General features: G+C 40.9%; 1 protein-coding gene across 1 annotated transcript; it reads right to left on the bottom strand.

Moving 5' to 3' along the window:
• Nucleotides 1–13,656: 13,656 nt before the first annotated feature.
• On the bottom strand, nt 13,657–22,284 carry LOC125996173 (E3 ubiquitin-protein ligase TRIM38-like). Its single transcript, XM_049765120.1, has 6 exons — nt 21,702–22,284; nt 19,244–19,339; nt 17,884–18,114; nt 15,968–15,990; nt 15,758–15,870; nt 13,657–14,208 (listed from the first exon to the last, which is right to left on the bottom strand). Exons 1-6 carry the CDS (start codon nt 22,110–22,112, stop codon nt 13,688–13,690), a joined length of 1,395 nt encoding a protein of 464 aa, XP_049621077.1. The 5' UTR covers nt 22,113–22,284; the 3' UTR covers nt 13,657–13,687.
• Between the last annotated feature and the right edge of the window lie 2,368 nt (nt 22,285–24,652).

Raw genomic sequence — 24,652 nt, 5'->3', positions numbered from 1 at the left:
GTGAATTGGAAATTTCTCATCTTGATGCCACAGATTTTATTGTGGTCAATGTAAAAAGGGGAATATTAGAAGGTAGGTGAAGGTTTCTGTGAATTTGTTCATACACCATATTTTTCAGATCTTTGACAATATGCACATGCAAATTGAAGTGAGAAAATATATTCATTATTTTCATATCGAAATAACTGAATTAAAACAAAAGTATTAATAGTTGTCTAGTCAATCAGTTGCTTGGCAAAATATAGCCTTGGCCACTAGCCAGACTATTGTTTTATGTGTGTATTTCATTTACTTCACTCATCATCAATCATGAAATTTGGGAAACAATTTAACAAAAATTACATTTTTATGAATTAGGTCTCAGTCTTTTGCCAAAGTGGAATTTCTACATGGAAGAGTAAAGAATTCACATTATAATTATTAGCTAGAGTTAAACTTATAATAGAACCCTTAAAATCTTTTTCTAAATCATTGTTAATGTAGTATAGATAACATGTTTGTAGCACTACCACTACTCATGTTTTTTTGTTTGTTTGTTTGTTTTTTTGGTTTTTGGGCCACACCCAGCAATGCTCAGGGGTTACTCCTGGCTGTCTGCTCAGAAATAGCTCCTGGCAGGCACGGGGACCATATGGGACACCGGGATTCGAACCAACCACCTTAGGTTCTGGATCGACAGCTTGCAAGGCAAACACCGCTGTGCTATCTCTCCGGGCCGAATACTCATGTTTTTTATGTATAGTTACTACATCTCACCACCTAGTGACCAAGATCTTACACTAATGTCCTTATGTTATCTCTAGTTCACCTCTTTTTTTTGGTTTGTTTTTGACATATGGGATGCTGGAGGTTGACCCTAGGTTGGTGGCATGCAAGGTAAACACCATATCTACTCTGTGCTATGCTCAGTCCTCATCTAATTAACCTCTAAATTCCTGTTTCCACCCCACTTGAGAATCTGATTTGGAATCAATAATGGGATCTTTAAAATTGGTGCTGTATCTACTATCACTGGCCATCTTTTTTAAATTATTTTTAAATAAATTTTAATTGAATCTATATAAAAATATGTATACTAAGATGTTCATTCCACTTCAGTGTCCCCATCCATAGTTCTTTTACCTGGCGACAGAGATAGTACAGCAGGTAGGGCACTTGCTTTACTCATGATCTACCTGAGTTTGATCCCTGTCAGCCAATATGGTCATTTGAGCACTGCTGGGTGTGGTCCAAATTTTTCTTTCTTATTCCTCCTCCTACTTATTCTTTCATTGCTATTAGTATTCGCTTAGCGGTTAGTACTATGTTTGCGTATAATATTGATTTCTTTTCATTTTTTTTCTCGTAGGTTCCTGATATATGTTGCTTAATTCTAATATGTAATTGAAGATTTGCCACAGACCTCTCAGTCGTCGGAGGGCAGCACTAGGATCCTCCTTGAAGACAGGTGGGCAAGGGGTCAGCACAACAAAAGACTCGAAGTCTTGGGTGCTGGAAAGTGGCTAAGAGCTTTGGCCTGAGCCTCTGCTACAGAGCAGCTGCATTTATTTCTCTAGGTTATTTATACATCTAACAGCAGCAAATAATCAAGATACATTAATTTACAGGTTCCTCATTTCAATATATATTTGACACATATTAGCAATCTAATTTTACTCTTTCTAAACAATGGCACTTTGGTGGTTGTCTGTATTTACTATATGACCTAAGGCTAGTGGTTAATGTAATTAATCTTTGTTGATTTTAAAAGCTTGCCCAGTCTGAGCTGTAAGCAGGATTTTTGTTATGTTTTAATATGTTATTGATCAGCCATTTTAAATCTATGTTTGGGGATCCGTCCAGGTTTAGGTCTTCAATCATGTACTACTGCCTTGGTCCAAGCATTCCACAGCCTTCTTTATTTGCTTTTTCAGTGAATGTTTTTGCTCCTCTGTAAGCTGACACTAAAGAGGCCTTGCTCTTTTTATTTTTTCTAAAAAGGGCAATTTATAATAAGACACTCTTTTTCCTTCATGCACCACTCATCTGTTACCAGCCTCATCATACATTCCTGTATAAGGTGTATCAGGTGTAGTTAATCCTATGCTAAGTGGGCCATAGTTTAGTCTTATTTATTTATTTTTTTTTTGGTTTTTGGGCCACACCCGGTAATGCTCAGGGGTTACTCCTGGCTATGCGCTCAGAAGTTGCTCCTGGCTTGGGGACCATATGGGATGCTGGGGGATTGAACCGTGGTCCATCCAAGGCTAGCGCAGGCAAGGTAGGCACCTTACCTCTAGTGCCACTGCCCGGCTCCCATAGTTTAGTCTTATAGGTGCTTCCCATCATTTGCCCTGTATTAGATATATCCATCATGTGCCTTGCTTTTTCTTAGGAACCATAAAAAAATCCTGTTTCCTTTATTTGATCTATTTTTGCCTCATTATAGGGATACCCATATGAATCAGTCCAAGTCCTTAACGTGTCTCTAGCTGTCAGGTTTTGTGCTACAGGCTTTTTCTTTGATTCTCCTATGAGAGACTCTTCTACTTGTAACTGATCCAAAGTTGTGGCTAAATGATCCTTACTTTTATTATTTTTAAGAATACTGGGTTGACAAGGTGGTGCTAGAGGTAAGGTGTCTGCCTTGCAAGTGCTAGCCAAGGAAGGACCGCGGGTGGATCCCCCAGCGTCCCATATGATCCCCTCAAGCCAGGGGCAATTTCTGAGCACTTACCCAGGAGTAACCCCTGAGCATCAAATGGGTGTGGCCCGGAAAAACAAAAAAAAATAATAATAAAAGAATATTAGTGATAGCTTTTAAACAAAATTCCTTGATTTTCTGCTAAAGACTTCTTCTGTAAAAAAAAATCATTTTTAGCTGTTTCTGTGTGATTCATAAAATCATTAAAGTGCTCTCGAATGTTTATGTGTTTCCAGGTTACTGTAGCATGGAATAAGAAAAACAATCATCGGGCCAGGAGAGATAGCACATCGGTGCTTGCCTTGCAAGCAGCCGATCCAGGACCAAAGGTGGTTGGTTCGAATCCCGGCGTCCCATATGGTCCCCCGTGCCTGCCAGGAGCTATTTCTGAGCAAGACATCCAGGAGTAACCCCTGAGCACTGCCGGGTGTGACCCAAAAACCAAAAAAAAAAAAAAAAAAATCATCATCATCATTATTTCCAGGAGCAGTACATGATATGGGGGATATTTTCCTGGTCCTGGACTGCCTATGTCTGCTTCAGGAGACAGACTTCCTTGAAGCTTTTGCCTCAGGTCCCAGAGCATGGCTTTCGCCATGTCACGTGGACTCCACCGGAGCTGCTGTGGCAAAGACTCTTCGTAATATATTTTTTTCATGATCATTTTTATGTTCACTATGCTACTGAGATTTATTGTAACTTTTGAAAAAATGTAGTTCAGTGTTAGTTTACTTGGCCTGTATGTGTTAGGTCCAAGGTTTGATCCCTATTTTTCCACCCAGTTAGTATCTATTATATACAAACTTTTGGTATTATTTTTCTGAACTTTCCATCGGTTACTGTATTTAAGCACTAGTAACAAATTATTGAACTATTCTGTCTTGAGGGGCTGGAACGATAGCACAGCTAATAGGGCGCTTACAGGCTAACCTGGGCAGACTTGATCCCTGACATCCCAGAAGATTCAAAGAACACCACCAGGAGTGTTAGCACAGAGACACGAGTCATCCCTGAGCATCTCTGGGTGTGGCCTTCTAACAACAAACAAACAAACAAACAAATTCTGTCTTGATATCTTCAAACTGAAGGAAGCAACTGAAGAACCACCAGACATGAGAATATAAAGACACCACATCACCTCCGTAGGATGCTCTTTGCTTTGACCAGCATGGAGCCCAAAGGAAAGATAGCTAACAGAAAATAAGATGCAGGGCTAGCAAAGTATTGCAATGCTTGAAAGGTTATGAATAGGCCACACACACGTGGTGGCTAGGGCTTGAATAAAGTTGTTGCTTCCTGACGCCTGACTGTGAGTGAGTGATTTCACCTGGGCCTGGGACTCGCCGACTGCATGGAGGTTGCAGAGCCACGTGGACTGGAATGGCACGGAGAGAAATCCACCGCCATCCAGCACCATCATTAATTATTTAACACAACAATGGGAATATATTAGTCTCAGAGGACTAGTACTCTCAAGGGAATGTTAATCTCAAGGGAGTTCCATGGCTCCTTCTTCCAGTTCTGACCATCTAAGAACCAGACAAGTGAGTCGCCAGATTTATTCCTCAAGAAAGATTTTTCTTTGTTCTTCCTGAGATGCCCAGAATGTTCTCAAATAGTATTATCAGTAATTTCACCTTTTTCAGGGGTTCCCTTTGCATTTCCGTTACAAATGCTGCTAAACTCTAATTGTTGCAAGTCAGCCCCTGAAGAGGGATGGAAGATGAGGCCTTTCTCCTCCAGCTCGGACCACACTTCTGTTACCCTGTTCAGTCGGCAGTTCTGAGGTGAATGCAGTGGGAAGAAAGCCAACACCCAGTCAGGCTTCTGAAGAAAACAGCTCCTTATACTGTGAAGAGGCCGAAGCCCAAAGGCCTAAGAATAGGCCCAGGAAAAAAGCCCCTCACCTTCCACAGACCCTTGCTTTATGCCCCAGAATCAGGTACCACCCAATGGTGGGAGCAGAATCAGGTACCACCCTAGGGTGGGAGCAGAATGCCAGGTCCCACCCTAGTGTAGGGCACAATCACCGATCAGGGAAGGGTCAGTAACATAATAATTGCATTAAAATGTTTACATACACAACATCTAATAAGGGGGAACATTTCTTAGGGAAAGAGACAGTCATTAGTCATAAACTGCCCCATACAGGACAGATTTTTACAGGCTAACCCAGGAAGGCTTGATCCTCGACATCCCAGAAGATTGATCTCTGAGCACCTCATTGAGTTATTCTGGATAAGCTGTTTCTTTTTAGCTGGGTGCTGTGGTGCTTTCTCTGGGTTCTGATAATTTCCCCCTCTTTAGGTAATCTATAGGTAACCTCTTTCTATCTCTCTTTCTCTCTCCCTCTCTCTCTCCCTTCCTCTCTTCCCACCATCTCCCTCCCTCTCTCTCTCTTTTCTCTCTCTCTATTTTTTCTCTCTCTCTCTCTCTCTCTTTTTCTCCTGATCACGCCTGTCTCCTTGATTGCCAGCAACAAAGCAGAGAGGACTTCTCACCTGTTCTGATGTTTCTCTTATTTTTGAAAGGTGCACAAAGCACATTTTGAAAAGGTCAAGCTCAGAATGAGGGTTCAGAGAGATGGCACAGGGGTTAAGGCTTTTGACCTATTTTCTACTGATCCCGCTTTGAATCTCCGACACCACATATGGTCCCCCAAGCAACTGCTTAGAAATCATTCAGGCAGTCAGGATTAATCCCTACAGACCCAAAACAAAGAGGCTAAACACGAGATTTATACTTGAAGAAAGCCTCTGACAAACAGTTAGACAACAAACGGCTACTTCTAGCTTGTAAATTAAATAGAGGGATTAGAGAAGATGAAAGACTGAAAAAAATAAAACAACCAACAAATTATGGGTTAAGGATGTGGGGAGTCTATTCCATATTTGTCCAGCAGAGGGAGGCCTGAATCACAAACCCTAAACACTTAAAAATTAGTTCACCTATCCAAAGATTTTATTTCAAAAATTTTATTGATTTCTAATATATTTTTAAATTTCATTTTATTTATTTGGTTTGGGATCAGATATGCTCAGGGTTACTTCTGGTTTTTTGCTCAAGAAATCGCTCCTGACTCTGAGGACTATAGGGGAAACTTCTACGTCTTTCTGCCCATGCCTGAGCTTCTGAATTCCCGAAGGTTTCCTCAGAGGCCCAGGGAGCGCACCCCCCAAAAAACTGCATTTTGAAGCTGCTGAGTAAGTACATTCTGGCTGCGGGGGTCGCTGTCCAATAAGCTGAGGTCTCTGGCCTGTGGAGGCTCCGCCCTGCTGAGCCTTTGTTCACTCTGAGGACTGTCAACTAGAGGCAGCAGAAGAGCACAGCCGCTATGCTTTGCTTCCTGGCCGCGCACTCTTTCTAACCAATGAACCCCACCACAACATGCAGGAAAAATCACACTACAAGCGTGACAATGGGGAAACCTCGCAGGCAACCACCATCCACAGAGAATGAAGTCGAAAGCTCAGATGACCTAATAAATTCCAACCACCTGATTAACCTTTCAGATAAGGAGTTTAGAATAGAAATATGGAATATGTTCGTAGAACTCAAAAAGAGCATAGACCGATCTGAAGAGAACACAAAGACAGAAATCAGAAAACTCCAAACTGAAATAACAGATCTGAAAAACACGGTTGCTCAACTGAAAACCTCAATGGATAGCCTCGCCAACAGGCTATCAGCAGCTGAGGAGAGAATCGGAGTACTGGAAGATGTGATGCAGAAAAACTCAACACAACGGAAGAAATTGGAAAAGAACCTTAAGATAAACGAACAGGCAATGGAAAAAGTACTCAAGGCATGCGAACAAATGAAAATAGAAGTCTCTGATAAACTCAACAGAAACAACATAAGAATCATTGGAGTCCCAGAAACCCAGGAAGGAGATCTCCAGGAAGAATCAACTGTCAAAGACATCATCAAAGAGATACTCCCAAAGTTAAAGACTACATGCAATAAAATCCTGCATGCCCAAAGAGTACCAGCTAAGAGACCCAAAATAAAACACCCCAAGACATATCCTCGTTACAATGACAAACCCCATAGATATAGAATACTGAAAGCAGCAAGATCAAAAAGGAAAATTAAATTCAAAGGAGGATCCCTAAGACTTACAGCAGATATGTCACAAGAAACTCTCAAGGCCAGAAGACAGTGGTGGGATATTGTGACAAGACTGAATGAAATGAATGCCTCACCGAGAATACTGCACCAGCCTGACTCACGTTCAGGTTTGAAGGAAGAATACACAGCTTCATGGATAAACAACAGCTCAGAAACTTCACAGATGATAAACCAGCCTTAAAGGAAAAACTGACAGGTCTACTCTAAGACAAGAGAGACCAACAAACACAGCAAACTTATCTACAAAGATGACATTAAATCCTATGACAATCATCTCCCTCAATGTCAATGGACTAAATTCACCAATTAAAAGACACAGAGTGGCAAAATGAGTCAAAAAGATGAATCTAACCTTCTGCTGCCTACAAGAAACACATCTGAATAGTCAGAACAAACATAGACTCAAAATCAAAGGCTGGAGGAAAATCATCCAAGCAAACAACAATATGGGGTTGCCATATTAATATCTGATGACACCAACTTTATACTCAGAAAAGTGGTAAGGGACAAAGATGGACACTATGTACTAATCAAGGGATATGTACAACAGGAAGAAATCAGACTATTAAACATATATGCACCCAATGAGAGACCAGCAAATTATCTAATAAAATTACTGACAAATCTGAAAGAAGAAATCAATAATAATGCAGTAATTGTGGGAGACTTCAGCACGGCCCTATCAACACTTGATAGGTCAACCAGACTGAAACCCAACAAAAACATACTAGCCCTGAAAAGAGTTATGGAAGAAAGAGGACTAGTAGATATATACAGGACACTCCATCCCAAAAAACCTGGATACACATTCTTTTCCAATGTACATGGGTCATTCTCCAGAATAGACTACATGCTGACACATAAAACATACCTCCATAAAATCAGGAGGATAAAAATCTTGCAGGCTACCTTTGCTGACCACAAGGCTCTGAAATTAGATGTGAACTACAAAGCCACACAGAAGAAAAACTTTTTTTTTCTTTTTTTCTTCTTTATTTTGATTATGACAACAAAGATGCAAAGAAAGAGGACAGGGTAAAGTTACAGTGGAAGCACAATCACCCGTAAACAGAATTCTCGGTAGTTCCATCGATGATATCCCAGCCTTGAACTTTCAGCCAAAGAACATTAAGAAAAACAAAACTGAACCCATGTACAATACAATTAATTTGTCCCTCAAATCCCCAGTTGTATTGCATACTATTTCTTAGCAGCACACCATATAATCCAAAGAGATTAGATTTATGTACCTCCTTAAACATTGAGGGCAAAGTACATTTATCTAGTTCCATGCACATGCTTACTAGTTTAAGTTAACCTCAAAATTTTTAGTGGGTTGTTTTTCTTAAGGATTGGAGTCAAGGGAAAATAGTAAAAAATGGTGTTAGAGTGGCATTTGTTTGCATAGGCCCACCAAAATATAAGGGACATGGAAAAAAAATTATGGTCTAAATACAAGGAAACCCTACCCCTGACGTTTCCTGGCACAGTACTGACTCTAGTCTCCAGGCAAATTAGTTTGTCCAATCCAAGTCATAGTCTGTAGTGGAGAAGAAAAACTTTAACAATTGGAAATTAAACACCCTGCTACGGAACAACCAGTGGGTCTGAGATGAAATCAAAAAGGAAATCAAAACTTTCCTAGAAACAAATGATAATGAAGACACAAACTGCCAGAATCTATGGGACACAGGAAAAGCAGTCCTGAGAGGAAAATTCATAGCTCTACAAGCACACATCAGGAAGGAAGAAGGAGCATACCTGAATAACTTAATGACGCAGCTCAAAATATTAAAAAATGACCAACAAAAGGAACCAAAAATAGGGAGACAGAAGGAAATAACAAAGCTGAAAGCAGAATTCAATGAAGTGGAAAACCAAAAAGCAATCCAAAAGATCAACGAAAGCAGAAGCTGGTTCTTTGAAAAAATAAACAAGATTGATAGACCATTGGCAAAACTCACAAAGAAAGAAAGAGAAATCTGATAACCCGTATTAGAAATGAAAAGGGGGAGATCACGACAGAAATTGCAGAGATCCAAAGGGTAATCAGAGACTACTTTGAGAAACTTTATGCTACTAAACATGAGAACCTAGAAGAAATGGAAAAATTCTTGGACACTTATAACCTTCCACATTTAAGTAAGGAGGATGTAGCATATCTAAACACCCCCATCACTACTGAGGAAATTGAAACTGTAATCAAACATCTGCCCGAAAAGAAAAGCCCAGGCCCAGATGGTTTTCCTAATGAATTTTTTCAAATCTTTCAAGAGGAGCTACTACCAATCCTAGCCAAGCTCTTCCATAAAATTGAAAAATGGGAACACTCCCAAACAACTTTTATGAAGCCAACATCACCTTGATACCAAAACCAGACAGAGATGCTGCCAAAAAAGAAAATTACAGACCAATATCCCAGATGAGTGCTGATGCAAAGATCTTCAACAAAAATCCTTGCAAATAGGATCCAATACATCATCAAGATCATACACTACGACCAAGTAGGTTTCATCCCAGGAATGCAAGGATGATTTAACATCCATAAATCTATCAACATCAACAACAAGAAAAATAAAAATCACATGATCATATCAATAAATGCAGAGAAAGCATTTGATAAGGTCCAACACCCATTCTTGATCAAAACTGTCAGCAAGATGGGAATGGAAGGAACCTTTCTCAAGCTAGTTGAAGCCATCTACCACAAGCCAATGGCAAATGTTATCCTCAATGGAGAAAAACTAAAAGCCTTTCCTCTAAATTCTGGTACAAGACAAGGCTGTCCGCTCTCACCACTCCTCTTCAACATAGTACTGGAAGTTCTTGCTATAGCGATCAGGCAAGAAAAAGATATCAAGGGAATCCAGATAGGAAAGGAAGTAGTCAAGCTCTCATTGTTTGCAGACGAGATGATACTCTACTTAGAAAACCCTAAAGACTCTACCAAAAAGCTTCTAGAAACAATAGATTCATATAGCAAGGTGGCAGACTACAAAATCAACCTACAGAAATCAATGGCCTTTTTATACACCAATAATGATAGGGAAGAGATGGAAGTCAGGAAGGCAATCCCATTCACAATAGTGCCGCACAAACTCAAATATCTTGGAGTCAACTTGACCAAAGATGTGAAGGACCTATACAAAGAAAACTATCAAGCCCTGCTCTAAGAAATAAGAGAGGACACACGGAAATGGAAACACATACCCTGCTCATGGATTGGCAGGATTAACATCATTAAAATGGCAATACTCCCCAAAGCATTTTACAGATTTAATGCGATCCCCTTAAAAATACACATGACATTTTTTAAAGAAGTGGATCAAACACTTGTGAAGTTCATCTGGAACAATAAACACCCTCGAATAGCTAAAGCACTCCTAGGGAAAAGGAAAATGGGAGGCATTACTTTCCCCAACTTTAAACTGTACTACAAAGCAATAGTTATCAAAACAGCATGATATTGGAATAAAGACAGGCCTTCAGATTAGTGGAATAGGCTTGAGTTCTCAGAGAACGTTCCCAGACATACAATTACCTAATTTTTGACAAAGAAGCAAGAAATCCTAAGTGGAGCAGGGAAAACCTCTTCAACAAGTGGTGCTAGCAGAACTGGTTAGCCACTTGCAAAATAGCAAACATAGACCCCCAGTTAATATCATGTACGAAGGTAAAATCCAAATGGATTAAAGACCTTGATATCAGACTGGATACCATAAGGTATATAAAACAACACATCGGTAAAACACTCCATGACACTGAGACTAAAGGCATCTTCATGGAGGAAATTGCACTTTCCAAACAAGTGGAAGCAGAGATCAACAGATGGGAATACATTAAACTGAGAAGCTTCTGCACCTCAAAAAAAATAGTGCCCAGGATACAAGAGTCACCCACCGAGTGGGAGAAACTATTCACCCAACACCCTTCAGATAAGGGGCTAATATCCAAAATATACAGGGCACTGACAGAACTTTACAAGAAAAAAAAAATCTAATCCCATTAAAAAATGGGGAGAAGAAATGAACAGACACTTTGATAAAAAAAAAAAAAAAAGAAATATAAATGGCCAAAAGGCACATGAAAAAATGCTCCTCGTCACTAATCATCAGGGAGATGCAAATCAAAACAACTATGAGATACCACCTCACACCGCAGAGATTGGCGCACATCACAAAGAATGAGAACAATCAGTGCTGGCGGGGATGTGGAGAGAAAGGAACTCTTATCCACTGCTGGTGGGAATGCCGTCTAGTACAGCCTCTATGGAAAGCTATATGGAGATTCCTTCAAAATCTGGAAATTGAGCTCCCATTCGACCCAGCTATTCCACTTCTAGGGATATACCCTAAGAACACAAGAATACAATACAAAAACCCCTTCCTCACACCTATATTTATTGCAGCACTATTCACAATAGCCAGGCTCTGGAAACAACCAAGATGCCCTTCCACAGACAAATGGCTAAAGAAACTGTGGCACATATACACAATGGAATATTATGCAGCCATCAGGAGAGATGAAGTCATGAAATTTTCCTATACATGGATGTACATGGAATCTATCATGCTGAGTGAAATAAGTCAGAGGGAGAGAGAGAGAGAGATGCAGAATAGTCTCACTCATCTATGGGTTTTAAGAAAAATAAAAGTCATTTTTGTAACAATCCTCAGAGACAATGAGAGGAGGGCTGGAACACCAGCTCACTCCATGCAGCTCACCACAAAGAGTGGTGAGTACAGCTATAGAAATAATTACACAGAGAACTACCATAATCAAGTGAATGAATGAGGGAACTGGAAAGCCTGTCTGGAGTACAGGTGGGGGTGGGGTGAGATGGAGGGAGATTTGGGACATTGGTGTTGGGAATGTTGCACTGGTGAAGGGGGTGTTCTTTACATGACTGAAACCTAATCACAATCATTTATGTAATCAAGATGTTCAAATAAAGAAGAAAAATAAAAGAAATAGCTCCTGGCAGAATTCATGGTGTCAAGGATTGCACCAACCAGGGTGGCTGCATTCAAGGCCAGTGCCTTCCACACTGAACTATTGTTCTGGCCCCTCTAACATCTGATTTTTAATTTTTTTTAATTTCTTTTGTTTTTTGGGTCACACCCTGCGGTGCTGGATCTGTTCTCAGAAATCGCTCCTGGCAGGCTCAGGGGGGCGGGGGGAGAGGGGGACCATATGGGATGCCGGGATTTGAACCATTGTCCTTCTGTATGCAAGGCAAATGCCTTGCCTCCATGCTATCTCTCTGGCCCAACATCTGGTTTTTATACATCTGCAAGGATATTTCTAGTTTGTTGTACTAAATATTGAAATTCTTATGTTGCATTAATCACTCAACCTTTTGGGGATGGAAGCACACCAGAGTTGTTCCTAACTCTGTTGCTCCTATCTGTGCTCAGGGGACTGTGTATGGTGCTGGAGATCAAACCAGGGTCAAGCACATGTAAGGCAGGGAGGGGTCTTACATGCTGTATGTTCACCCCAAATCCTCTCTTTACCTTTCATAAATAGATGATTCTGTACAGAATTATCATTTATTATGCTGTAAAATGATCAGGCCTCAAACTTATTGACCTACCTAAATTTATGAAGTTACTTTTTTAATTTTGTTTTAAAGAAGTGCAGAGTTTGGGATGAGCGAATTCTACAGTTGACATATTTCTGAAATTGTGCAACACCTCCGTTGAATTTTGTTGAATTATATTATCGTAAGCATTTATAAAGTTTTCATCTTAAGACTGTATTGATTTTATTAAAATTCCTTATCATTCATCTCTAAAAACATAACAAATATGATTCAGGAGATTAACCATAAATTTTCAAGGTAACAACAAAATGTTCTCCTCAAACTTAACTTTTATTCAGTTAACTTTATAAGTGTTAAAAAAAAAAGGCAAATTAAGACATTTATTTTCCCCCCCAGAGTACATGTTTTTACTTTAATAGTCACAGAATCATTAGAATACATCATTAAAAAGTTCCCAAGCAAATACATGTGGTTTTTATCCCTCTACTATACTGTTACCCAGAGAAAATAGAAAGTTCTCTTATATGTTACACAGACAATTTGTTTGCTTTTCTTTTCAAATAAGACATAGTTCCATTGCCACTGATATGGAGAGTTGTGAAATACTGTTTGGATTTTCCCCTTAACTCACCAAGGGATCAGCTTGTCTGGAATACTAACAGCTCCTCCTCGTCAGTGCCAGAATGCTGCCCCCTCTTTCATGTAGTTGGTAGAGATCAGCTTTCCCTCAAATGACATCACACTGAAAGCGCCAGAACTTCCTGAACTCTGGTCATCTGGCTCAGTATAGCCCTCGAATGACTTAAAGACATGGTGCCTAGGAAATGAAAAACTGAACCCCGCCTGGGAAGGAGACAACATGAACGTAGGGGGCCAAGAGATAGCGCTGGGAGTAAGTGCTTACTTGCTTGGGGCTGAGCTCAGTTTGATCTCTGGTCCATCATTAGGTGCCCAGAGCACTGCCAGGAATGCTTCCTGAGCACAGAATCTTGAATAAACTCTTAGTGATGGTTCCAAAATACAAATCTGTGTATGTTATATGTAAGTGCTATATAGACATATAATATACACGCACTTTTATATATAGTCTGTATGCTATGTGTATATATACACACATATAATGCAAAATATTTTGTTTTACTCAGCTTAGTTCCATCATCCTTTATGTTTCAGTGTATATATCAATGCACTGAATGCAGTTTTAGGGATTATACCCCCCCCCAAAAAAAAGCATTATCCTATGTATAAAGAATATTTCTGCTCCCAATTGGATTTACAAAGAAGTCTCTGTGCAGGGTTTCCCCCAGTGGAGACTCTCCTTTTATCCCTTACTCATGTGGGGAAGGCAAGAATAAAGGAGAATAAGGATGAACTTGGAAATAAGGATGGAGAGCCTGAGAGAAGGAGGCCTTGGGAAAGGTGTAGATATAGGAGCCTGTTGTGGCATTATAGAAGGCCACAAACCCAGCATCGTAATCCAGAACAATCCCTATGGTTTCAGGTTTCTCCTTCAAAGACAGGGGAGTGGGGGGAGAAGTCAAGCCTAAATAGCCCTGGACTTTGCAGAGTCTGATGGCCCAGAATCCAATCTGAGGTGCTGGTGTCATATCACTGTCCCGCAATACATTTTCCAGACAAACACCTACGTCCCACTGAGCACTGTTGCCCACACTGACTTCAAAGTAATGTTTTCCTGAGGTGAAGCTCACTGAACCTAGGACACAGGGTAGAACTGTAAATCTCCTGGGACAGCTGGGTTTTTTGTACAGGGACACATGGGTCACTGATCTCCAATCTGTAGACAGAGTTAATTTAGGATGAGCCGTATCTGGATCCAGAGTTACATTAACTGGAAGGAAAAAAAAAAAAGAAGAAGTACATTTTGATGCTGATTCTTTCAAATAAAGGAGGAGGAACATATCTTCAAGCTCAAGTATTATTTCTTATGTCCTAACTATAAGCTGTTTTTTGAGTCTCACTTGGATAAAAGTAGTCCATTTCATGTGTGTCATAGAGGATGGTAGAGAGGTCTCTATGAACCAAAATAAGAATGATACTTGTTCAAATTCCTAATATGGGGAAAAGATCCTGTACTATCTCTCTGGCCCATTTTGATGTGTGTGTACATGTGTGTGTGTGTGTATGCGTGTGTCTGTGTGTGTGTCTGTGTGTCTGTGTTTCTGTGTGTGTTACCAAATAATGTTCCAAACCAAACAGTTATGGAGAGGACAGTCATACCTGGTGGTGCTCAGTGGCTACTTCCAGCTTGGTCCTTGGGGACCAAAAAGATGCTCAGGGATAGAACCGCAGCTTTCTGCATGTAAATCATGTGCTCAAACTCTTTTCTTTTGTGTGTGTGTGTGTGTGTGTGTGTGTGCTCAAACTCTTGAGCTACCTGTTTGGCCCTTATTTTTTGATTTTGCCCACAAACAAGTCATTGCAAAAACTTCATATTTGCAGAACTTTTAGAATTCTGTACTATGAATTGAAAGTTTGAGAGCACAGAAAACCATAATGAAGAGAGTTGTAGAACAAGGGAGACGCAGATTTCGAATTCATAAAATGTGGTTATCATTATAAATTTTTTTGTTTTTCGGGCCACACCCATTTGATGCTCAGGGGTTACTCCTGGCTAAGGGCTCAGAAACTGCCCCTCGCTTGGGGGGACCATGTGGGAAGCGAGGGATCGAACCGCGGTCCTTCCTTGGCTAGCGCTTGCAAGGCAGACACCTTACCTCGAGTGCCACCTCGCTGGCCCCATAATTCTAACTAACATCTATAAGACAAAAGGTTGAGGCACTAATGTTATCTGCACCAAAACCCATAATAATCACCTCCCTTTTATACATTACTACAAACTTAACCTTGGTAGTGGATGTATTTGATATGCATGTCATGCTGGTAATATGAAGGACTTTATATTTTCTTTCTTTTTTTTTTTTTTTTTTTTTTTTTGGTTTTTGGATCATACCCGGCAGCACTCAGGGATTCCTCCTGGAACTATGCTCAGAAATCGCTCCTGCCAGGCTCGGGGGACCATATGGGATGCCGGATTCGAACCACTGAGCTTCTGCATGCCTTACCTCCATGTTATCTCTCTGGCCCTTGGACTTTATATTTTCATTTTCCAATGAAACTGAGGAGAAAAACTGAGGAAATGAGTAGACTGATGTGACAGAGCTCAAAAACAGAGCCAGCATTTTCAGGTTCTTCATAGATACGCTGTCAGTGAGAAACACACATTCCGGGAAAAGTGGGAAAGGCCCACTGAAAAGAAGAAAAGCAACATCTGACTGGGATCCTTACTACTACTACTAGGGACAGGCAATGAACTTCACTACAGATTAACATTTCTTTGCCTCCAAACTTGTGATGTCTGGAGCCTGAGGCCTACTCACCTTGATGGTGCCTTAACAACTTGGGCACTTGGAAGTAGAGCTCTGAGACATTGCACACGGTGGACAGCTCCAGAGAGATGCTTTTCGGGGTCTCCATCTTAACATCTGCACTCCTGGAAGAAGCAGAGACAGAGAGTTCCTCAGTGGCTCCTTCAATCAAGTGTCTCTGCCATAACCTTCCCCTGCTCACAGTTTCCATGGAGCACTCACCTCTTCAAGGTGTCTTTGATATCCTGCAGAGAAACAAAGACCAGTGGTGAGTGTTCCTATATCTGAATTCCTTGGGCCTTAACATGTGGGGCTTTTCTATCTAATCACCCCTTCTAAGAAAGTCTAGAGATTAGGCCTCGCTTTAGAGATTGATGGCTTCCCATTTGGGTGATTAGCACCCCAGTCCCTTATGCTATTACATGACAACATGTAAGCCTTCCCCCAACACCCTTTTACCTAATGCTTTCTTTTGAGATGATAACCCCACCTGGATGATCAGACCTGCCCACACCTAGGATGGGTTGGACTGTTCAAATAAAAAATAAAAAGGTCTAGCAGGGTAGGAGGAGAGGTGAGAGAGAAGCAGCAAAAAGAACAGGGAGAGAGACATGGCTTAGGAGACAGGAGAGGTAGAGTTGGACAAAGAAAACAAATGGTAGAAAGACTCATGGCAGAGAACAAGCCATGAGGAATAAAGTGAGATCATTCCAGTGAATATCTTTTCTAACTGCTTATGAATTATTTCTCCCCCATTACCCTGCTTCATCAAACCTATCCACCTGATGGGTTAAAAACACCATTCGGGGGGAGGACTCACCTAATACGTGAACTTTATCTTTCTATTTTTATATTTTTATTCAACAGCAACAAGTTGACCGGCCTTTAAAGTGGAACTAAACCACGTGTAGTTACTTGCTAATCCTGAAAGAAACGTTGATATCTCCAAGCACATCAGTTTGTGAGTGTCTTACGGAGGACAAGATGTCCAGGGCACCTCTAGTTTTTAGTGACATGATTTTCATCAGAGGAGCCATGGTAAAGATAATTTTTCATTATGTTCTCTATGCTGAGAAGTTACTAGGTGGTGGCAACAGAGGGTTGTGGAACAGTTAGACTAGCATGACAACCAGAATAATTAGCTCTGGACATTTATCTTAATGAGCTGGATCCTTTCCCATTTTGTTGATAATGACAGATTATATTAATTGTCTTACGTATATTAAACCATCCTTCCTTGATTTTCTGGGATGAATCTAAGTTGGATCCTTTCTATGGCTGAAATAAGCCCCATATAGCTCCCAGAGCAAGAACTTGATAGTGAAAAACTTAGCTACACACGAATTCAGAAGATAGGGTGACAATTCAGAGTTCTATCCTATAGACCAGACACATACACACGAGGGCAAAATTTATCTCAAAATTTATCTCAATGGTCCATATGTCCAAGTTCCTCACCTGACAAGGTACAATTTGAAATTCACTCATAGTCTAGGTGTTTCTGGAAGTCACCTACATTATAGATGTTTTTTCAAAATAAGAAATATTAGGGACCTGGAGAAGTAGCACAGCAGCGTTTGCCTTGCAAGCAGCCGATCCAGGACCAAAGGTGGTTGGTTCGAATCCCGGTGTCCCATATGGTCCCCCGTGCCTGCCAGGAGCTATTTCTGAGCAGACAGCCAGGAATAACCCCTGAGCACCACCGTGTGTGGCCCAAAAACCAAAAAAAAAAAAAAAAAAAAAAAAAGAATATATTGGACTGATGGCAAAAAACATTACGTAGATGCCCTTGAGCATGGCTAGTGATGTTTGGGTTTCTGTGTGTGTGTGTGTGTGTGTGTGTGTGTGTGTGTGTGTGTGTGTGTGTGTGTGTGTGTGTTTCTGGAACACTCCTGACTCTACTCTCAGAAATCAGTGCTTGGGGGTTCCATATGGGATACTGAGGATTGAACCTGGCTCAGCCATGTGCAAGACAAATGCTCTATTTGCCGTACTCATAGCTTGAGATCCTGGCTATAGTCTTTAAAAGAAGAACAGAAAATAAAAAAAAATGAAATAAAGCATCACTTTAAATTCCCTTTCTCCCTTTACTAATGGAATAACAGAAATCTTCCTTTTCTCCAAACACAAAGTCTGACCTGCAGCATTTTCTGAGCCGGGTCCTGGCATTTCCTCTCAAGTTCCAGGATGTGGTTCTTGAGTTTTTGGCTCTGCATTTCCAAGCTTGCTTTACTGTCTTGCAATATCTTCAGAGTCTGCATTTTTTCTTCCTCCAGTCTCCATAAATGAGACTTTTCTTCCTCATGCAGGAATTTATAGAGAGTCTGAAAATCAGACTGAATTTTTTGTTTCCTAAATTCCACCTTCTCCTATAAAAAAGAAAAAGAAAGAAAGCAATCAAAAAGTCAAAACAAGTTAAATATTCATTGATAGATAAATAAACACTGGGTACATAAAAACCATGGCAATAGCTTCACAGTAATAAGAAAGGAAAGTTTGAAACCTGCTACAACATGGAAGAACCGGAGAGATATTTTGCTAGGTGACGTCAGAAACAACACCAAAACATGCTATTTTATCTTTCTAGGATATAGCTTGTCAGATTCATAGATAGAAAATAGAACCATGCAGATCAGAAATTGGGAGGAGGAAGCGATGAGATGTTATGATATAATTAGAACAGCGTTTCCCTTTGATGAAAGAGTTTTGCAGCTGGATAGAAAGAATGGTTGCAGAGTAAAGTCAAAGTCCTAAACGCCGCTGAGTGATCTACTGAAAAGGCTAAAAATGGTCGATTTTACATTCTGTGTATGTATATACACACATGAAAGACTCCTTTGTGTAACATAATTTTCCTATCAGTTATTTGACCCTAAAAAATGTCCCAAGTTCCGTGTAGCAGGGTCATGTCTTGGAGGTAGACACTAAAAAGTTGAAGACCAAGGCTGGAGCGATGGTACAGCAGGTAGGGCCCTTGCCTTGCTTGCCATTCAAAAGGGTTCAGTGGTAGGGTGTTTTTTTTGCATGCAACTGACCCAGAACAGACCTGGGTTCAATTCCCAGTGTCCCATATGGTCCCTCAAGCTAGGAGCAATTTCTGAGTGCAGAGCCAAGAGTAACCTCTGAGGATCACCAGGCTTGGCCCAAAAACTAAAAAAAAAGTGGTTAATAAGTATATAATATATATTAAATAAAATAACATTATTAAAAAAAAAACTAGGAAGCTATGTTGAGCTGTTTAAAATCTCACAGTCAAGGATAATCTAAAGTAAGGAAGCTCACCAATGGGCATCCTAACTAATTACTGGAAAAAAGTTGAAGTCCTTAGAGATGAATTCCCTAGTCAAAGCAAATAATTACCTTTTTTCTATTTTGCATTTTAACTATGTGGCCCATTTAACTGACATCAAAAATCATCATAATATTTTTCTCCAATTATTCCTGGATCTATATCCTAGATGGAAAATAATTTGAGTGCAAAACACTCCAAAATCTTACCTCCCATTCATTTATTTGCTCTCTTGCGAATAGTATGTAACTAGAACATAGATTTTCTGTGCTCTTCAACGTTGTCACAATTTTCTGGAGCTTTTCCTATATATATATTGTGTTAACAACATTTAGGCAGTTTCACAACTCTTCAGAAACAAACCAAGTGGAATCCCAGCCTCTGAGACAAATCACATTGAGTATCTGAGTATCTGTGAAACACTTCAGACTGGAGGCAGCATGAAGTAACACATCTAATTTCCTTAACATTCTGAAAAATTGGTAGGATTTTAAACAATATTCTTGTGCTGCAGAAAACGAACCTTAGGAAGGGGTTAGTAACTTGTCCAAGGGGACAATATTTTCCTCCCGTTAAGCTATGACAAAGAAATGAGGCAGGTAGGCTCTGCCCAGTCCTTCATCTCATCACAACAAAGGTCGCCTTCACACCTCCCTTCAAAGCAGAAATCTAGGGGTCACTTCCGAACCTCAACTCACTGTTCTCTCTCTCTCTCTTTTTTTTTTTTTTTTTTTTTGGTTTTTGAGTCACACCTGGGGTTACTCCTGGCTCTGCACTCAGAAATGGCCCTTGGAGGCACAGGGGACCATATGGGATGCTGGGATTAGAACCACCGTCCTTTTGCATGGAAGGCAAACGCCCTACCTCCATGCTATCTCTCCAGCCCCTACTGTTCTCTTTTCTAGCCACTCATTTAAAATCCTTTGACATCTCTTCTGTTTCTTGGTTAAACTCTTCCTTTCCCATCTCATATGGAATTGGAATAATTGGAATTTGACAATTTGATGTCTCTTTTATTTGGCCAGAGGCAGCATGGTTTTCTGTGGATACTATCCTCTGTCTACAAGTGAAAAATCCCTCTTGTCAACCCTCTGAGCTATGACTTTGCACTGAGCTGATACCAAAGATCAAGGCCCAAGTTCCCAGGTAATTTTCATTACCTGCCTTTCCCTTCTCATCCTGGACCTGCCCTTGGTGTCAGCCAAAGTCCCTTTTCTGTCCCATTGTGAGTGTGTCCTATGTCTGATTATCTGGCCACCTCACCTTTTCTCCATTCGTTGGAGCCACTCCCCATCATCCAAACAAAGGGATCACAGGTATTCTTCCTTCGCTGAGTTGCTTTACGACCTAATGTCCTAAAGTTCATCAGAGCAAGCATGGATAGACAATCCTGACCATCCTAGCCCATATTGGGATACAGTCAGGGCCAGGAAAAGTGAGTAACTATCAGATTTTGGTTGACAGAAAGTTAACACACTAAAGCCATCTTGAAGGATCAGTATCTCAGTTTCAGGCTAACTAAATACTACATAGTTATAAAGCTGAAAAGTTGAGGACTGGAGAGAGAGAATAGGGGTTAAGGCTCATTCCCTAAGTGCAACCAATCAGGTTCTATCCCCAGCTCTGCATCTAGTCTCCCAAGCACTACCAAGAGTGATCCCTGAGCACAGAGCCAGGAGTAACTCCTCAACACTGCTATTTAGTTGCCAAATTATAAGTTGTGAAAAGTGGAAAAATAAACATCTCCCTGGGGCCGGAGAGATAGCATGGAGGTAGATTGTTTGTCTTGCATACAGAAGGATGGTGGTTCGAATCCTAGCATCCCATATGATCCCTCGAGCCTGCCAAGGGCGATTTCTGAGCGAAGAGCCAGGAATAACCCCTGAGCGCTGCTGGGTGTGACCCCAAAACCAAAATAAATAAATAAATAAAATGTCCCCATTTAAGATAGTATGGGAATGTGTTATGCCACACCCATTTGACGCTCAGGGGTTACTCCTGGCTATGTGCTCAGAAATCGCCCCTGGCTTGGGGGGACCATATGGGACACGGGGGATCGAACCGAGGTCCGTCCTACGCTAGCGCTTGCAAGGCAGACACCTTACCTCTAGCGCCACCTTCCCAGCCCCGGTTTTATTTTTCTTTTTAAGATCCAAGATGAAACTCAGGGATTCACACAAGCAAGTGCTCTCCTGCTGTGTTACATCCCTAACGACTTACTTTTGAGGAGTAAAGAAAGGCACTTCTAGAACATAGGTAAAAATTAAAGTTAATTCAATTAAAACAAATAACAAACAAGGGGTCAAAGTGATGGTGCAGTGGGTAAGGCATTTGCCTTGCATGTAGCCGATTTGGGTTTTAGCCTCTACACTGTAAAGTCTACAGCATTCCAGAGCTGGCCAGGGATAAATACTGAATGCAGAGCCAGAAAGAGCTACCAGATTAGCCCCTCTCCCCAATTTAATTAAAATAAAATAAAACAGGTTGCAAGGTCTGAGACCTTGGTCCCCTAGGCCCTGCCATAAATGACCCCTGAACATAAAACCACAAGTAAGCCCTCTGTACGCACTTCAGGGTGTGGCTAAAAATTTTAAATCCCACAAAAAAATACAGGGTTGAGGAACATATGTGCTGCACATGTGAAGCTCTCTGATTCCACATACTCACCTTGTAGTTTTGACACACATCTTCAACAAGAGTTGTGACATGTCCTTTGTGCTGTTGTGACCGCTCACAGCGCCAGCAGAGGAGCTGGTGGTCATCTTCACAGAACAGATGGAGCTGCTCTCCATGCTCCTCACATAAATGTTCCACGTCCATTTCCTTGATGGTCTCAATGAGGTTTTGCAGCTGCTTGTTAGCCCGGAGGCACTCCTTTTTAAAGGATGCCTTACATTGGGGACAGTAGACGGTTATCCCAGGGGATATCCATCCCGATAGTATGTTTCCACCATTTCCTGCTATGCACTTGTAGCAAAAGCTGTGCCCACAATCAATGCTCATAGGGTCTGTCATCAGCTTCCGGCAGATGAAGCAGGTGGCCTCCGCTTTCATCTTGGCATATAGGCCTGAGGCCATGGTGTTTATAGATATGCTTCAATAGTGGATCTAGAGGCACAGATGAAACATCTGGAATTCTCCAGAGAGTTGAAAATTCACTTCACCTGGATCTCCACAGATCTTGCTATGTTTTCTCTCAGTGAATCATCTCAGTGAGATAGATTGGAATTGGGAGGATGCATCTGTTTGCCTTGTTGTGGAAGACAGAGGTCACAATCAAGTGAAGGCACTTAAATGGACAGAAATAAAAAGAGAAGAAAAGTGAAATTCCCTTTTATCATCTAGCAAGTCATGTTTCAATCTGATGGTAATGGCATGCTAGCCCCAATAGATCATTTCATCATTGCAAAAGGTGTTTGACCAAGGCTGAAGGAATCCAAGCGGCATAAGAAATGGCGCCCATGATTTCTTATTATAATGCAAATCCAACCATGAATTATGATCTAACATCTGTGAGAAGGGTTGTTATCTAGAACAATAAGCCTGGGTGAAGATGTGGAGGGAAGAGAGCACTGGCAAATGTTGGTGAGCAAAATGCATGATCAATATGGAATTGAGTATAAAGGATGGGGGAATTCTTCAATATTCTTGAGTAAACTTCTTACTTAGTTGGACATTGGCTAAAAGTTCCCCATGAAGGTTGCTCATATTATACCTAAAATGAATGGAAATATGTCTGCACCATAGATAATTAATTTCTATATATCCAAATTATGGGGGGATTCAGTAGACCCATGGATGCAATCCTCAGATTTTCCTAGAGCAGATAGCTAGAATCACCCCACGGGTATCCTCAAAAGGCCTGCTGAGTATTACTTTTGTTCCTGTATGGAGAGCTGAGGAAATCCCAATAGATATTTCTGAAATGCATGTACTTGGTACTGACATTACATTCCCTTCATTATTTGGCTTAAATATTATTTCTCCCTTGTAAATTTACAGGCCAAAATGTGGCCTCAATCAAATTCCTTTCCCCAGAGAAATTTCAGTACTAAATAATAAAGACAAGTTTGATCTCTCTCTTGTCAGTCGTATTTACCTCTAAAAAAACTAGCCAGCCAAGCTAGCTCGCAAAACTTATCTTTCTGGTTTCAGTTTCTATAGTAAACAAACATTCCTACCTTCACTGCTAGTTTATAAAGACTGCCATCTGGGTCCAGACCCAAATAGCAGTCCAAAAGTTTTTCACTTTTTGTCAAAAGATTTTTTTCTAGCCAGCCACAATCTATACTTCTTTAACCAAGCTCTCTGCTAACAATAGCAGAAAAAACAGCTCTTGTCAAACCAATCTGGCTACTTGATCAGGCGACCCCCTCCTCTTTATTATGCTACTTCCTCCTTTCTAGCTCAAGACTTCTTAGAAAAAATCCTTTACACCTGAACTGCCTAAGTTTGATATGTATATTTTAACTAGATTTACTGTTAATATTTATGTTTTCTATAGCTCCTGCCTTTTGTCAATGCGGAACTTCCTTTTATGCTTAAGACTAGTTTTGCCCTGTACCAACATGGAGATTAAAATTTTGTCACACGTCTGCCAAAAACATGTTGTCGCCCCACATGTTTGTGTGGTCTGAATTTCTTCAATATTATTGTGTTTGACTGGTACGTTTCCATCCACTCCCTGAGGTTGGGTTCAGTGAAGTCCACTGGTGTTGCTGGATTGAAGTTGCCAGCAGCAGAAATATATCTTAAGGTCAATGCTAAAAAATAAAAATTAAAAAAAAAGGAAAGAGGGGCCAGAGCAGTGGTAAGGCATCTGCCTTGCCGGTGCTAGCCTAGGACAGACCACAGTTCGATCCCCCAGCGTCCCATATGGTTCCCCAAGCCAGGAGTGATTTCTGAGCACATAGCCAGGAGTAACCCCTGAGTGTCACTGAGTGTGGCAACACAAGTTGAAGGTAAAAGGCCAGCTAGAGCTCAGTGGAGGGTGAAACTGTTAAGGGAAAATTTATAAAAATAGATGTTATAATAACTCAGGTGATAGATGCCTGTTAAATCTTTCTCCACCCCACCTTCTTGACCCCCTTGATATGGTAATTTCACCTTGAGACATCAACCGCCTGCTGCCCTGGTAACCATTAGCCAATGCCCCTCCTAAAAGGAACTTGACATATTTGGGCAAATCTTGAGATGTCAAAGGCCTGCTGCCCTGGTAACCATCAGCTAACACTCCTCTTAAGGTTCTCACCTTGGGCCGGAGAGATAGCATGGTGGTAGGGCATTTGCCTTGCACGCAGAAGGATGGTAGTTCAAATCCCGGTATCCCATATGGTCCCCCAAGCCTGCCAGGAGCGAATTCTGAGAGTAGAGCCAGGAGTAACTCCTGAGCACTGCAGGTGTGACCCAAAAACCAAAAAAAAAAAAAAAAAAAAGAAAACGAAAAAGGACAAGCTTACTATCTGTTGGACATTGTATTTAAACCTGGACTAGGGATTAGTATATTCTACGAGCTCTACTTTCCACATTGATCCTCCTCCTAAGGTTCTTTAAACCTATAAAAACACCTTTCTAGATTATCCAGGACTTCTGGTTTCTGTCTTTATGGCAGATTCTGG

The sequence above is a fragment of the Suncus etruscus genome, chromosome 18 (assembly GCF_024139225.1).
Source record: "Suncus etruscus isolate mSunEtr1 chromosome 18, mSunEtr1.pri.cur, whole genome shotgun sequence".
Classification (NCBI taxonomy): Eukaryota; Metazoa; Chordata; class Mammalia; order Eulipotyphla; family Soricidae; genus Suncus; species Suncus etruscus.
Note: the sequence above shows the minus strand (reverse complement) of the source record. Positions and strands in the feature narration are given on the sequence as shown.

Bases quoted from the DNA above. Each gene is read 5' to 3' on its own strand.
- LOC125996173 (XM_049765120.1), bottom strand. From the start codon at position 22,112: ATGGCCTCAGGCCTATATGCCAAGATGAAAGCGGAGGCCACCTGCTTC. The intron at 18,115-19,243 runs GTAAGATTTTGG...TCTTTTTTATAG, and splicing joins AGCAAATAAATGAATGGGAG to GAGAAGGTGGAATTTAGGAA. The intron at 15,871-15,967 runs GTGAGTGCTCCA...TGCTTCTTCCAG, and splicing joins ATCAAAGACACCTTGAAGAG to GAGTGCAGATGTTAAGATGG.